Here is a 15,413-nt window from a genome sequence, read left to right on the forward strand (position 1 = left end):
TTTATTCAAAACTGGGTGGTCCATGCTTTAGGCAGTTAGGTTAAATGTTATTAGTCCTTTTTCCTGACTCTTGATGCCCTCTGCCCTTCTTTACACCTTCTGAAATTTCCCTTTCCATTTAGCTATACTTCCCTTTTAGTACATTTTTCTTGGTCATGTTCTTCCAAATTCTTATCCCGTCCTAGGAGTTTTCCCTCTAGGTGGGGTCCTGTCTTGGAAGGAAAGATTGCCCCAGCCCTTCAGTTTTATGCCTGGGCCCCTTCCACTTGCTTGCTATTGGATGGGGAAAACCCTTCCTTTCAAAAAAGTTTTCAACTTTTCTCTCCATGCTTTCCTGGGTAAAGCTATTTTGGAGTTCCCCTGTCTTTACCTGCACATACATCACTAGATCTTGCAGTTATCTGTGGTTCATCCCATTCCCCTTACATTTTGGGGTTTGTGGGGATACTTTGTTGATTAGTTTTGTCCCAGGCATTGTCCATGGTTTTGCTATCTAGTTACTCAGTCAATAGCACCTAAAAGAGAAATGGCCCTTGATCCATGTCATAAAAAAAAAAAAGGAAAACTTTGTGAGTCATTCTCAATAATTTGCATTATGGACTCTGACTTGAAATAAACACATTAATGCAGAAGAAAAAATCAAAGTGACATTCCCAGGAAAGCCCTGCCAACCAAGCTGCTTATCAGTAATTATCCTTAAAAGTAATTAAATTTCCCTAAATAAACCAGGATCTCTGACAACTACTTCACATGTCTTAATGTTTTTAATTCATTCAATATATTTTTATTGGGAATCAATTATTTGTTGTAAGTATGAAGCATAGCCTCTCCCCTAAACAAATTTCTAATCTAGCTGTGATTATATTGGATCCATGAAGTAGGGAGGTAATTTGTAAATTGCAATGATATACATTGTTAACCTTAAAACAGTCAGGTATTTTACCAACAAAAACAGGTTTATTCAGCAATAGCAGGGAATTACAATGCAGGACATTCAAGCTACAGAAGAATCATAGGCAAGTCTGGAGAACAGAGGAGAGGGGGCTCTTTTATAGAGGAAAAGTGCCCTGTTAGGAGGCTGTTTCTAAGCAGAAAATCTGCTGGAGTAAACTGGGAGTCCCATGTATCATGGCTTCTCATTGGTTGAGTTGTGATAGTCTGTCATCGGCTGGGCTGTAGCTGGGAGGTGGAAGGTGGGAGCCTTTTTCTTCCTGCTTGGTGGAAAAGTAGCTAAGGCAGAATGGCCTCTGTCTCTTCCAGTGGGATCTGAAATTTACAAGTGATGGGCATGAAAGCTTCTGCAGACCTCCTGATGCCATGTTATTGAGGTTTCCCATAATTACTTCCCACAGTATCAATCATTTAAATTCTTGCTGCCGATTGACTATAATGTATTATGACAACTCTCTCCTTCTCTATAGTTCTCTGTAATTTATTAAGATCACATTGCATAGACTACTTGGAAGGAAGGAAAATGGACAGGGTAGGTATATTTTTGACCTTAGACATCTTAATCTAAAACAAGATACTGAAAGGGAGCAGTTTTGTCACCTCAAGATATATCTCTTTGGCACAAAGATTACTTTGAGCTAATGATAATCAAAATCCAGCAGACTCAGGAAAACCCCCTTTCCTCAGATTTCCTCAAATTTACCTCAGAAAGGGGGCCTGTATCAGGAAGAGAACTAGTACCAGAGATACTTTTTACCTAAGAAACTCAACTGCATAGCAACCAACCTATTCTTTGCCTTCCTGTTATTGGCCTTCTTTCCCTTTGGATCCCCAGACCCCTGTCCTGTCTGTAGCTCAGGATGTTATATAAGTCTCAGTTACCTGACTGTCCTTTGGGTTTCATATTTTTATGGGGCTCTGGTATGTATGAAATTTGTTTTCCCCCATTAATGTTTTGTATCAATTTAATTAGACCAGCCAAATAACCTTAAAAGGGGAGAAAGGAAAATTTTTCTGCCCCTTCAGTGCAGAGGATGTTTACCTTCAGAAAAACCTGCAAAGATAAAGAACCAAAACCAAATTTCAAATGCATAATTGAGGTAGGAAAAATAGTTAAGTTCTTTCACCACCTTAAGCAAGAATGCAATGTGTCAAGTCAAGATTTATAAACAGATACATTGGGAATAAGAATACACATTAAAATGATTATTTAAGTCATAAAATTGGTAAGGTCTCATTCTGCTTTTGTATTTGATTTGCTTTTTTTCTGTTTGCATAAAGTTACATTTTTCTCCCCTTCATAGCTGGGTTTTGGTGTTATTTGATTTTCTGGTGTTTCTCTATGAAGAGTTCACCAGCCTACAACCAGGTCAGAGTTGGTGTCATCAGAAACCCTGACAATGGACTTTGGCTTTTCTCTTGAAACGAGGGTAGAATACCACATGTGGCAGATAGAATTCTAAATTGTCCCCTAAGACGTCTCCCTGAATAAACACCCTGTTGGATCCTCCCTGAGTGAAGGAGGGACCTATGAATATGGTAGGAAATTACTCCTTTGACTAAGTTATAGTATATGGCAAAAGTGAAGGGTGATTGTTAAGTTAATTAACTCTCGAGTGGCATCGAGTTAGTCAAGAGTATTTTAGGTGGGCTTGATTTATCACATGAATCCTTTAAAGAGGTCTAGAGAAGAAACAAGAAGTTGGAGGGATTTGAGACAGCAGCTGAAGCTGCTTTCCGGTTGGCCTCAAAGAAGTGACTGCATGTTGTGGGGAGGGCCATGTGGCGGGGCACAGCTGGAGGCCTCAAGGAGCAGAAGGCTGTAGTTCTACAACTGCAAAGAGCTGAATTCTGCCAACAATCAGTGAGCTGGAAGAGGACTTGGAGCCTCCAGTAAGAACTCAGACAGGCTACGACCTGGACCTTAGCCCAAGGCCCTGAACGGAGGGCACGGCTTAGCCTGACTGACACAGAAACTGCAAGATAATAAATGTCTGTTGTAAGTTGCTAAGCTTGTGGTAAAGTATTACACAACAACAGAAAGCTAATACAGCAAGTCTTCATACAAGTCCTTCCCATGAATTTCAGGATTCCTACTCCCCCTTTGCCCCAGCTTCGTCCCTATCTCACAGACCTGTCCCCAGCATGATCTTTGAAAACACCAAGTAGAGAAGCTCACTGAGTACCGAGGACATAGAGGCTCAATGCCTGTCTGTCGCAGGAGAGAATGAAGTTAAGAAGGCGGACATCTGATGCTCTGGGGCACTATGCTTCACACCTTCACTCTTCCCAGTGTTTCATTGACAGGAGACACAGATCGGTATTTTTCTATTATGCAAATGGTAAAACTTTGTTTACTAAGAAACTTTACTAAAAAACTTTGTTTATTCAGCTTTGTCTCTGAGACACACACTAATTTATATTGTAAAGGGGAAGTTTCAAGACTAAACCAGGCATTTTTTTCTGAGAGAACAAGGAGACTTAAGCTACCATAACAAAGTTACACGGTGTAGCTGCTCCTACAGAAAAAAAAATGTATGAAAGTGAACTAAAATATGAAACTTCATAAGTTTGGGGAGGGAACCAATGACTTATAGGTGCTCTATAGAATAAAATTAGTTTATGGCTTTAAAAATCAACTAATAAAATTAGTTCAAAATTTGAACTTTCTTTAATGGATCTAGTATATTTTAGCAAATTGTATAAAATATGAGTAACATTCACATAATAGAAAATACTTCATATACTGTATTTTCAAATAAAAAATTACATTGAAATATTGGGTACTATTTTAATCTATCCTATATTTGCATATTGGGGGAGATTTTTGTCTTTCTAAAAGTTCTATCTTATAAATTATGCTTACTCATTGCTTTATCTGTTTCTTGAAATTAATATATGCCAGTAGGAAAACTACTTAAATAAATGTTACATTATTGAAGGCATGTCAATATGAGGATTTTGATAAAAATCAGCCTAGATAAGCAATTACTAAAGCTGGGAATAAGTTGTACCATGCTCTTTCATATCTGTAGTTTTGAAAGTAAATGTTCTTTAATTAATTACTCAACTGCTTTTAAAAAATAATTATTGCATATAATGCTTTCTCAAATTAAAATGTACAGTGTAATTTTATGTTAGGTCAGAATCTGTTATGCTTCAGGTATAAATTAAGTATTTAAAAAATGTATTTCTTAGGTCTATGCTTTATGGACTTACAACTATTACAAAAAATTTTAACTATACACAAAAGTAGATATAAATACAATAAATGCTTGTATTGGTTTTCTATTGCTGTTATAACAAATTACTACCAATTTAGTGATTTAAAACAACACAAACTTATTATCTTACTGATCTGTAAATCAGTTGTCCAGATCTGGTCTGACTGGGCTAAAATCAAAGTGGTTCTATGAGAGAATCTATTTCTTTCCCTTTTTCAGTTTCTAGGGGCTGCTTGCTCACTGTGCCCCTTCCTCCATCTTCAAAGACAGCAAGAGGGCTTGGGGTTTTGTCAGGTTGCATATCTCTCTGACCCTCTGCTATGGTCTGAATGTTTGTGTTTCCCCCAAATTCTTATGTTGAAATCCTAATGCCCAATGGTGTGGTGTTTGGAGATGGGGCCTTTGGGAGATGTTTAGACCATGAGGGTGGATACTCATGAATAGGATTAATGCTTTTATAAAAGAGCCCCCACACAGCTCCCTACCCCTTCCACTGTGTAAGGACCCAGAGAGAAGGCGCTGGTTATGAACCAGGAAGAAGGCTCTCACGGGAAAGCAACCATGCTGGTACCATGATCTTGGACTTCCAGCCTCCACAACTTCAAGAAATAAATTTCTGTTGTTTATAAGACACCCAGTCTGTAGTGTTTTTGTCATAGCAGCCCACATGGGCTAAGACACCCTCCTTCTGTTGTTATACTTCCTCTGACTCTCATATAGCTGGTAAAGGTTCCTGACTTGTAAGGACCCAGGTGGTTAGATTGGATTGACTGGGGTAATCCAGGATTACAACCTGTCTCAAGGTCCTTAAACTTAATCACATCTGCAAAGTCCCTTTTGCCATGTAAGGTAACCTATTCACAGGTCCAGAGATTAGGGTGTGGAAATTTGTGAGGTAACATTAGTCTTAGAACCACTATGCCATGCAGACATCTCCTTGCTTCAAAATTACCAACATTTTGCCAGTATTGTTTCTTCTCCTACTTCCCCCTGCCCCTACTTTTTTGGAGGATTAAGGCAAATTCCAGAAATCATTTAACTTGCTGGCAAATACTTTAGCATATTTCTTTAATCTTGAAAAAAACAATAGCATTATCACAGCAAAATTGCCAGTAATAATTGTGTCGTCCAACATTAATTCCATGTCCAAATTTCCTGCTCTTTTCAAAATAGTGTTTTTTAAAAGCTAGTTTGTCTTAATTATGACTTAAATAAGGCCCACAAACTGCACTTGGCTGCTGTGCCTCTGAAGCCTACTTTACAGCAGGTCTCCCTCCCAACCACTTCCCCCTTTTTTCTGATGCTATTTATTTGTTAAATAAAGAAATTGGGTCATTTGGTTTGTAGAATTTCCCACATTGTGGATTTAGTTTATTGCTTCCCGGTGGTGTCATTTGTTCTGTTTCTCCTTAAGCTTGTAGTTAGTTATATGCTTCACTGTATTTGCATTTGTTTTTGTTTTTCTTTAGTGAGAAAAACATTTCCTTCAGAGGAGATGCTGTATTCTTCAGCATACATAGCGTCTGGTTGGCTGTTTTGGTGACGTTAAAATTGTTCATCTGGATATATTTGGAAATACAGTATTCTTCATTAATAATAATAATTATAACCACCATTTGCTGCTTACTTACCACGTACCAGGCATTTTGGTTGCTTCCTGTATGATTTCGTATTAGATCTCACTACATAAACTATACTCACATATTTGAACAACAAACCAGAGTTGGTCGGTAGGAGACCCTGTGCGGTTTGTGCTGAGAGAACACTCTGAAAAGTACAACATGCTATAATTACATTATTAGTAACATTAGGCTTAAAAAACATTAGTTTAAAAAAGTTACTTTGATCGTCTCCTCTCACATTCCGTGAGGTCCAGGAGAAGGTGAAGGCGAGAGACCGTGGAGGACCCCCAGGAGGTGGCCTGGCAGGGCGCGGGGGCGCGCCACCCGGGGCCTCCCGACGGTGCCCGGCGCCGGCTCCCCAAGGCGGCCCGCCGCGACGCGCTCCCGCCTGCGCCCGCGGCTCCGGGCGGTTTTGCGGCAGCGGCCGGCAGGCCAGCGCCGGGGGCGGCGGGCGGAGCGCACGGCTGTGGGGAGCCCCCTGTCCCGGCGCGCGGAGAACGCCAGGGGCCTCCTGTCAGGACGATCGCCCCCGGCGGCCTGCGGCGCCCCCTCCCGGGCCCCGCGAGCGCGCTCCCCTCGCCTGCCTGGGGCAGTCCTCGTCCCCAGTACGCCACCGTTTGCAGCGACTACCTGGGGGTTCGGACGAGCGGCAGAACCAAGTACTAAGCCGATAGAAGCGTCTAGAAAACACAAGGATGGCGCCCTGGGCCAGCGTCTTGGAGGAAGACGCCGCCAAGTGACGGCCTCGCCTTTCTTTGGTCCTGTTGTCAGCACTGCAGTGGAGCCCGCGTCGCGCTGTCGCCCAGCGCGCAGCTCGTGGAGGCCCGGCCGGCCAGGCGCCGAAGCCTGCGTTCCCGAACGCCGGCGCCGGCCGGGCCTCTCCAGGACGAGTCCGGTGCCTCCGCGCGGCACAGGCCGCCGGGGCGGGGTTCCCGGGGCCACCGCGACACGCGGGGCCGCCGCTGCGGAAACAGGAAGCTGCGGGGATGCTGCGCGGCTGCGCTCCGCACAGGTGAGGAGGCGTGCTGGGCACCCACTGCGAGCGATTTTACGAGGGTCTTAATCCTGTGTTTTATGCTTCTAGGTTAATTGCCATTTCTTGTCACTGCAAACCGGAACCTCCTTGCCCTTTTAGGATTGCAGGTTAGCCTATTGCAAAAATACTCTAGAAATTATTCATTTGGTGGAAAATCTCGATTACTTAAGGCCCACGTATTAAGTTGTAGGGGCTTCTCACTTGCTACTGTTACTGGTGTAGACTGGAAAAAAAATCCGTCTTATTTAAAAAAATAAGGTGTTAAATTTAACATGCAAATAGCCATTGACCATTTTGTGGACATACTATATTTAAGATAACGAACAAGTAAGGTAAAAAGCTACAGGTTAGGGCATGTTAAACATTTTTTAAAGCTATTTTCTGGGGGAGGGAATTTAGATATTTAATTGATGCCGGGGTTCTTGTTCACGAAGCCGAAGAATGAACTTCACAAACACTCAAGGTAGGAGAGCGAGGTACCGGTTTTTATTTAGAGATAAAGTGAAAGGACAGAGCTCCTGGCTCCCGCCAGAAGGGGACAAGAGAGTCCGTGATTGGCTCATTGTCTAGGGGTTTTATGTGCGGTTGAAGATTTTCAGGAATCAGGGTAAAGGATTAGGGGTGCAGACTTGTTGAGTGGTCCCAGAATGCTCATTTTTGATGAGCGAGAGAATAAATTTTCTGCTCTGATTCTTTCTCAAGATAGCAGTTTCCCTCTGGGAGTATGTCAATTAAGACTGCCTACCCTGCCCCCCAGGTGGGCTGGGTTGTTGCCTGTTTGCTGAAGTGTGTTAAGAATCTTACTTCTTAACTTATTGTGCTGTTTATAGTTGGGCTTGTTTACTAAATTAGTCTTTTTCCTAGGTTGCAGATTACTTGGTTAGGATCAGAGAAGGAAATACAGCACATAGGTACAGTTAAAATAAGCTGGGCCTTTTAGCAGGCTAAGGTAAATTTTACAGTGTCATGATCTAAATTGATACAGTGAAGTCACAGGTTATGCAGAGACACTTCTCTATCTGCAGAACACTGAAACATTCCAGGCCAAGTTGCTGCTGGCCTTTTGAGCTTTAACTGATCTCACTGAATATGTCTATATTCCTAGTCTGGTATCTTTACCCTAGAGAATTAGTGTGACTCTGACTTTTCATAATGCTTATCACAGAGTTTCAATAGGGACTTCTTTGCACATTGCTACATTGTTCTGATGGTAATTATCTTGCTCTGCTTTTTCTCCAGAATCCCTCACCCTACTCTGTCTAATCCCATGGTCCCTATGTCATAATGATAGCTTTGAAGTTAAAAATCAGTCAATGGATAAAATATTTTGCTCCCAATTATGGATTGAAGCTACTGTTCCTATATGTTGGGCAATATAGAACGTTTATACATGCTTTATATGTAAATCTTGTATACTATAGTTTAGAAGACCTTGAGCAATAAATGGCATTTTTCTTTAGCTATAGTTTAGAAGACCTGGAGCAGTAAATGTCATTTTTTTTTAGCTGTGTAGTTCTCAGCTTTTTTTTACTTTCAGCGTTTGTTGGTTTCCTTCGCTGTGTACCACAGCGCCTCAGCCACTGTGGCCTCTAGGAATGAACCCTTTCTACTTTAGTAATGGTTAACTCAATTAAAGATTAGTCAGCAACAAAATACGTCTTTTCTGTTTTATTTCAGGTGCAGGAGCTCTGATTCTGGGGAACAGAAGCCAATTTAGGGACTTCATACTAGTTTAATCTCTGAGTTGTACTCTTTAAAAGGTGAGAAGGTGACAGTGATATTCCCCTGACCCTCACTCCTAAGACTTTTGTTTTTTTAAACATAAAAATAGTACATTTAGATCCAAAAGGAAGGCTTTGTTATAGAACATTGTTAGCTTGTAGTCCTGTGTGTGTGTGTTTGCATATTTCTTACCTACATTACATAAAAATTTATCATTTTAGCTATTTTTAACTGTACAGTTCAGTGGCACAAAGTACATTTACTTCTGCCACTATCATCACCATCCATTTCCAGAACTTGTTCCTCTTCCCAAATTGAAATCCATATCCATTAAATAACTGCCTGTTCCCCTGCACCCAGCAATTGGTACCCACCATCCTACTTTCTATTTCTGTGAATCTGGCTACTTGGGACCTCATATAAGTAGAATCATACAGTTTTTTATTGTTCTATGTCTGGCTTATTTCACTTAGCATAGATTCCTTCATGCTGTGCCATGAATCAAGATTTCTGTTCTTAAAAAAAATTTTAATTGTGGTAAAATACACATAAAACTTATCATCTTGCCAATTTTTTAATATATTATTTTTTAGAGCCATTTTGGGTTCATAGCAAAGTTGAGCAGAAAGTAGAGTGTTCCCATATACCCTCTGCCTCCACATATACAACCTTTCCCATTTTCAACACCCTCCTCCAGACTTGATACATTTGTTTAGACGGACCCAACATCATCACCCAGAGTCCATAGTTTGCATTGGGTCCACTCTTGGTGGGGTACATTCTATGGGTTTGAACAGTGTACTGTGAATTGTAGCCACCACTGTTGTATCAAACAGAGCATTTTCAGTGTCCCAAATATCCCCTGTGCTCTGCTTACTCATCTCTCCCTTCCTCCTCCCCAACCCCTGGCAACTGCTGATGTTTTTGTTGTGTCCATAGTTCACCTGGTCAGAGTGTCAAATAGAAGGAATCACAGAGTTGGTAGCCTTTCAGATTGACTTCTTTCGCTTAGTCATATGCATCTAAGGTTCCTCCATGTTTTTTCATGGCTTGACAGCTCATTTCTTTTTAGCACTGAGGAATATTCCATTGTCTGGAGGTACCACAGCCTATTTATTCAAACACCTACCTAAGGACATCTTGGTTGCTTCCAAGTTTTAGCAGTTATGAGTAGAGCTGCAGTAAACAAATGTGTGCATGTTTTTGTGTGGACATAAGTTTAACTAATTTAGGTAAATACCAAGCAGCACAGTTGCTGGATGATAGGGCATGAGTCTGTTTATTTTTGTATGAAACCATCAAACTGTCTTCCAAAGTGGCCGCACCATTTGCATTCCCACCAGCAGTGAATGAGTGTCTGTTGTTCCTCATCCTCACCAGCATTTGATGCAGTGATCTAGATTATGGCTGTCTTATTGGTGTGTGGTGGTGTCTTGTTTTAGTTTGCAATTCCCTGATGACGTGATGTGGAGCATCTTCTCATATACTTATTTGTCAATATGCTTCTTTTGTGAGGTTTCTGTTAAGGTCTTTGGCACATTTTTAGTTCTTCACTTTTAATTCTTCCCCCCAGCTATAGGTGGAGGAATATATAGTAAAGTTGTATATATTTAAAATGAACATGATTTGATACATGTGCATGTTGTGAAATGAATACCATAATCAAGTTGGTCAACACATTCATCACCTCACATAGTTACCTTTTTGTGTATGTGTGGTGAGAATACTTAAGATCTACTCTCTTTCTTTTGCCCATTTTTTAATTGGGTTGTTTTTTGTATTGAGTTTTAAGAGTTCTTCGTATATGTTGGATAGCCCTTAATTAGATATGTCTTTTGCAGATATTTTCTTATGGTCTGTGGCTTCTCTTTTCATTCTCTTGAACCATCTCACCCATTTTTAAACTTAAATTATAAGCTCAGTAGTGTTAAGTGTATTCATATTGTTGTCATCTAACCAATCTCTAGAGCTTTTCCATCTTGCAAAATGGAAACTCTATATCCATGAAATAAAAATTTCCCATTTTTCTCTTCCCCAGCCTTTGGCACCTACTTTTTACTTTCTGTCTCTGAGAAGTGACTTCTCTGGTCCTCATATAAATGGAATCATGTAGTATTTGTCTTTTCATGACTGGCTTACTTTCCTTCACATAACGTCCTCAAGGTTCTCATGTTGTAGCACGTGTCAGAATTTTTTTCTTTTTCCTAAAGGGCTGAGTGATATTCCACTGTGTATTGATGCATGTGTACCACGTTTTGTTTACCCATCATCCACTGACATACATTTGGGTTGCTGCTGCCTTTTGGCCACTGTGAACAATGATGCAGTGAACATGGTAGTATTCACACTACAATGGTGCAGATTTCCGCTGGTGTTCCTGCTTTCACTTCTTTTTAGCATATGCCTAAAAGTAAAATTGCTGGGTCATGTGGTAATTTTAATTTTATTTTTTGAGGGACTGCCATACTGTTTTCTACAATGGCTGCACCATTTTACATTCCCACCAGCAATGCACAAGGGTTCCAGTTTATCCATATCCTCACCAATGCTTGTTATTTTCTAGCTTCTTTTTTTTTGAAATAACCATCCTGTCTCTCCCCCTGCCCCCGTTTTGTTTTTGGAGCAACTTGCCTGACATAACACACTGGAAAATAACGCAATTGAGATGGCGATTTCCCTAGCTGCCTGGATCCCACCAGCCCAGGGTTCATGAGAGGACCTTTGGGTGCTTCTGTGTACTTCCCATTTAGAAGAAAATGTTTTCTCCAAACAGGCTCAGGTCATTCCTTCCTCCAACCGGAGAACTGCCAGTGCTTTTCCTTTGTAAGAGTTCCACATGGGGCTGGTGAGAAAAATGTTCTGTGCCCCTGTTTACCAGTCTTTACATTCCTGCCTGGCCCTTTGGTCACAGGAAACAGGAATAACTTTCTCTCCTGTTTCTATGAGTGTAGACTTCAGCATTTAAAGACAGACAGTGGATCAAAAGAGCCATAGTATGGTTGTTTGTATTTCTAAAATGTTTGGGAAAATAAGACTAAATTAAGCCATTAACTCCACAGACATTTATTGTGCACCTGCTGTTTGTAGGCCCCATGCTGGGCACAAGAAGGAGGGGGGCATGCAGAGGAACAAGACAATGTCTTTGTGTTGGGGAGCTTACAGCTGAGTGCAGTAAGAAATGCATTTTATATCATGACCACACACAGATATCCGTCATATCAGCACACATAGGCACATGTACATAAAAGTAGAAACAAGAGTTTTGTGAAACAGACTGCTATTCTTTGCCTTAACCATGTGCAGTACAGACTAGTATTTTCTCTTCTCTTTTATTCTACTCTATTTTTTTAAATTCTGGTCATGAACCACCAAAGCAACTTCATAAGCCAGTGATGGCTGTCTTCTAGCTTTTTAAAGAATTCTGGGATAGTAGATGTTACTGAGTTGTATTTTTGCAGACATTGTCTATGATGTCAGAAGTAAGAAATGTGGGTGTGATAGAAATCAAAATGCCACAGGTCCAGCCCTTTAGTTCTTACCAGGGCCTTTAATAGGGAATTTAACTCTCTTACAGACAAGTCAGGAGGAGCCCTGAGGGGCTTTTTTATCCCAGGCCAGACTGAACAGTGTTAGGAGGCCTGTATAGTTTTCCTGCTGAGTTATCATAATATGAGTTTAATAAAACTGACAAATTGAACTTGGGGAGTGATAACAATAGTATTTTAGTATTTTGCTTTTTGAACCCAAACCTGCTAATGCAAGGAAAGCTTCTAATATGGACAGACTTATTCATCACTTAATCACAAGAAGGCAGCACAAAGACTATAGTCTTTATCCAAGCCTCCATTTCCTAATGTTACAGTCTAGTGATATAAGAGGGACAGACACATTTTCCCCGTGTGTGTATTGGGCAGGCAGGGAGAGAAGGCCACATTTGGGCCTGGGTGCAGTAGCCCGTACGGCTCTGATGAAGGACCACACTCTCCTTTCATTTATCCCAGCGGAGAGCACACTTTCTCTCCTTTAGCCAGAAGAGCCTGGGAGGGATATTCCATGGAAGGGATAGTAGCATTTAGTTATTCAGATTTGTGGCTGTGGAGAGTTTAAATCATTGGCCTCTGTTATGGTTGAGATAACGATGTAAGGTTCCCTTTTAGTGAGGAAAGGACATGGGGACTCCTGATGTGGAGCATTAGAAAGTGCAGCTCAGTAAGTGAGTGGAGAAAACAGGGTCAGCCCAGGATGCCACACCTTCCAGAGTCTCCCCAGTTACTGGCCTTCATCCCCCCTAATCTGACCTTGGCTGTCTAATTTGCATATTACTGCATCTGTCTGTTGGGACTTATCAGATAGTAGTTTACTCTCTGATCTAATCCTGATACCCCTGCTTCCTGGAAAGATTTCCTTTTTTAAAAAAAGCACTTTTGTGATCATTATTTCCATCCATCTACATGACTTCAGTGGAGGTAGGTACCATGATCCCCATGGAGGCCCAGAAGGTGCGTGGCTTGTCCTTGGTAGAGGTCCGCAGGTAGCTGCTCTCTCTGTGGGTGGGCATTCGTAACATAAGATGAAATGCTACAAGGGGGCAAGTGGCTGCTGCTGGTTTCCTGTAGAGCTCTCCTGTTTTCCTCTTTCCCACCAAGAAAGGCAGGCTCATCACTGATGTTCAGCGGTTTCCTTCAGCTGTGTCAGAAGTGAGGAAGCAGTTCTGTCCCTGAGGTCTTTAGGGCTTGGCACAAGGAGTGAGCACAAGGAGATCACTTTGTATCATCTGGAAGCAGCTGCCAGGTAGGGATGACATTGCATTTCCTAACGTGTGACTTTGAGTGCCTAGTGTGATGGTCTTGTGACGTTTCTAGGGAGGGAATGGACCACTTTCTCCACTCCCTTCAGCCCTAAAAATTACTCTGTTTTTATTTCAGAAGGTGGGGGTGTGCTTTGGCCATAAGACTGAAGGCAGTTTTGGGAATACTAATGTGATGAGCAATACAGTGGGTTTTAGATAGAGGAAGAAAAGTAGTTTTCCAAGATTTGAGTGAAAGGTGCTCTGTTTAAGGATTGGTGTCAGAAGTTGTCAAATATGGCTTTCACTCTGATGATGAGTTTTATTTTTTTACATGGTTACATTATACCAGAGAGCTGATTCACGTGGTAATAGGGTTTTCTCAGGAAAAGACATGAGTGTACCAGCTAGCTTGCTCTCCCTCTTTCTGTCTTATCCTTCCCTCCTTCCTTCCTTCCTTCATCCTAAGTCCTCTGGCTGAAAAGCTCTGAGTAGGGTATTTCTTATTTCTTTGTGGAAAAAAAACAGAAGTTTGAGGGGAGAGCCAGGCCCCCCCCAAGTCTTTGCCCCCTTGTCTAAGCTGACTCACTAGTCACTGTCTCACGCTGGGCAGGTGCAGTGAGGGCAGGTGCGTGAGGTCAGACTGTCGGGAGACCTCGCACTGCCTGTGAGGGCGAGCCCATGCTTGTCCCTGGGTCATCTGTCCTGCCCTTTTTGATCCAGGGAAGCTGGGGCTACAGTTTTGTGCCCCCTCAATCCCGAGCCCCACTGTGAGCTGCACCTGTGTGGGTGATACCCACCTTCCTTGTCTGCAGGCTGCTCATCTGTCCTAATTTTTAGGGCTGAAGGGAGTGTTCTAGGTTGTAGCTGCCACCAGTGAAGCAAGGTTCTCGCCGACGAAAGGAAGCAGGTGTAGGAAAGCAGCTGTAAAGTCGTCCTGGTTTTCATGTTGGGTGGCTGGGGACCTGTAAAGAGCAAAGGTCTGCACAGTGGAAGAGTTTTAAGCCCAGGCCCAGAAAATTGGGGTTCTTCCCCTCTCAGCTTGTCCTCTAGGATCTGAGGAAACATTAAGGTTTTAGGACATTTCAACTGCTGTTTTGGCCTTAGCTTTTAGGATTTTAGGAGATTCTCCATCTTTTGAAAGAAAATGAGATACTATGATCAAATGATTGCTTTTGATATATTTGATTGAATCAAAAGAAAGGGAATTAGATGGTATTAAGGAATATATTCATTTTTCTTCACAGTCTCTCTTTTATCTCTCTCACAAGTACAGCCACATAGGGAATCCATGACCTTAGTCCCACTGGTGAATGGTTACCAGCAACATGTGTATAATCATTCTGAAATTTGATTGCTGATAGATCGGTGACAGTGGAAGAGTTGCTACTTTCTCCTCATGTGCGTGAGGTGCAGTGCTAGCTTATAGGTGGAGTCTTGCACCCAGTAACTACACATCCTGAGTTGCCTGGAACAGTCCTGGTTTACACCACTACCCTGTGTTTATTACTATTATTGTCACTTTTCACTCTCAGAGGTGTCCCCAGGGGGAAGATAAATTATATTGTTATGCTAGTCATGTGGCACCTGTGGTTCAGCCTTAGAGAACACAGAGGTGGCGAGGAAGCTCTCAGTATGAGGATGAGGTGTGATGGCTGGACCTGGTTGATAAAGATCATTCATAGATTTTCTGAGTAGAATTCCAGTTAGAGCAGTTGATCCCAGATTACATGCCCGCCTGCTTTTGACTTTCCCTTTTGAGAGGACACATTTAAGATCTAGCATTTCTGTATGGTTCCCTCCTTAATCAAGTACTTACCTCCTGGTGCAGACAGAGTCAGGGGGAGACTTGAGGCAGACAGCCATTCATTTCACGTCTGTCCTGTCATTTCATCTTCTTTGAAAAGCCTTAGTGGAGGTGAGTCCTTCTTGGCGCAGCATAACAATCATCAGTGTCCACGCGAGGAGACACTGAGAGGCTTCCTCATGAATCAATTTCTGAACGTTTTTTCAGTTCTGCGATTGTGCTTTAAACTTTCGATAGTGGCTCAGAATACATGTTTGCCGCAATT

At 41.9% G+C, this 15,413-nt stretch overlaps 2 protein-coding genes across 9 annotated transcripts in view; one reads left to right on the top strand and one right to left on the bottom strand.

Annotated features, from left to right (window-relative positions):
- Positions 1 to 935: 935 nt before the first annotated feature.
- On the bottom strand, positions 936 to 8,102 carry LOC118968850 (uncharacterized). The gene is made up of 3 exons (XM_073213284.1): positions 8,083 to 8,102; positions 6,017 to 6,833; positions 936 to 1,266 (listed from the first exon to the last, which is right to left on the bottom strand). The coding sequence occupies exons 1-2, from the start codon at positions 8,100 to 8,102 to the stop codon at positions 6,032 to 6,034; spliced, it is 822 nt and encodes a 273-aa protein (XP_073069385.1). The 3' UTR covers positions 936 to 1,266; positions 6,017 to 6,031.
- Positions 6,303 to 15,413, top strand: part of MPPE1 (metallophosphoesterase 1) — a 33,154-nt gene continuing 24,043 nt past the window's right edge. For 2 of the 8 annotated variants that reach the window (XM_037001015.2, XM_037001022.2), the window contains exons 1-2: positions 6,307 to 6,809; positions 8,511 to 8,593. The gene's annotated coding sequence lies outside the window, so the exon portion shown is untranslated. Of the gene's footprint in view, positions 6,810 to 6,881; positions 6,941 to 8,510; positions 8,594 to 13,201; positions 13,347 to 15,413 lie in introns of all 8 variants that reach the window. The other 6 variants (XM_037001019.2, XM_037001017.2, XM_037001018.2 and 3 more) reach the window with 6 other exon arrangements.

Source organism: Manis javanica, chromosome 9 (genome assembly GCF_040802235.1).
Source record: "Manis javanica isolate MJ-LG chromosome 9, MJ_LKY, whole genome shotgun sequence".
In the NCBI taxonomy this organism is placed as follows: domain Eukaryota; kingdom Metazoa; phylum Chordata; class Mammalia; order Pholidota; family Manidae; genus Manis; species Manis javanica.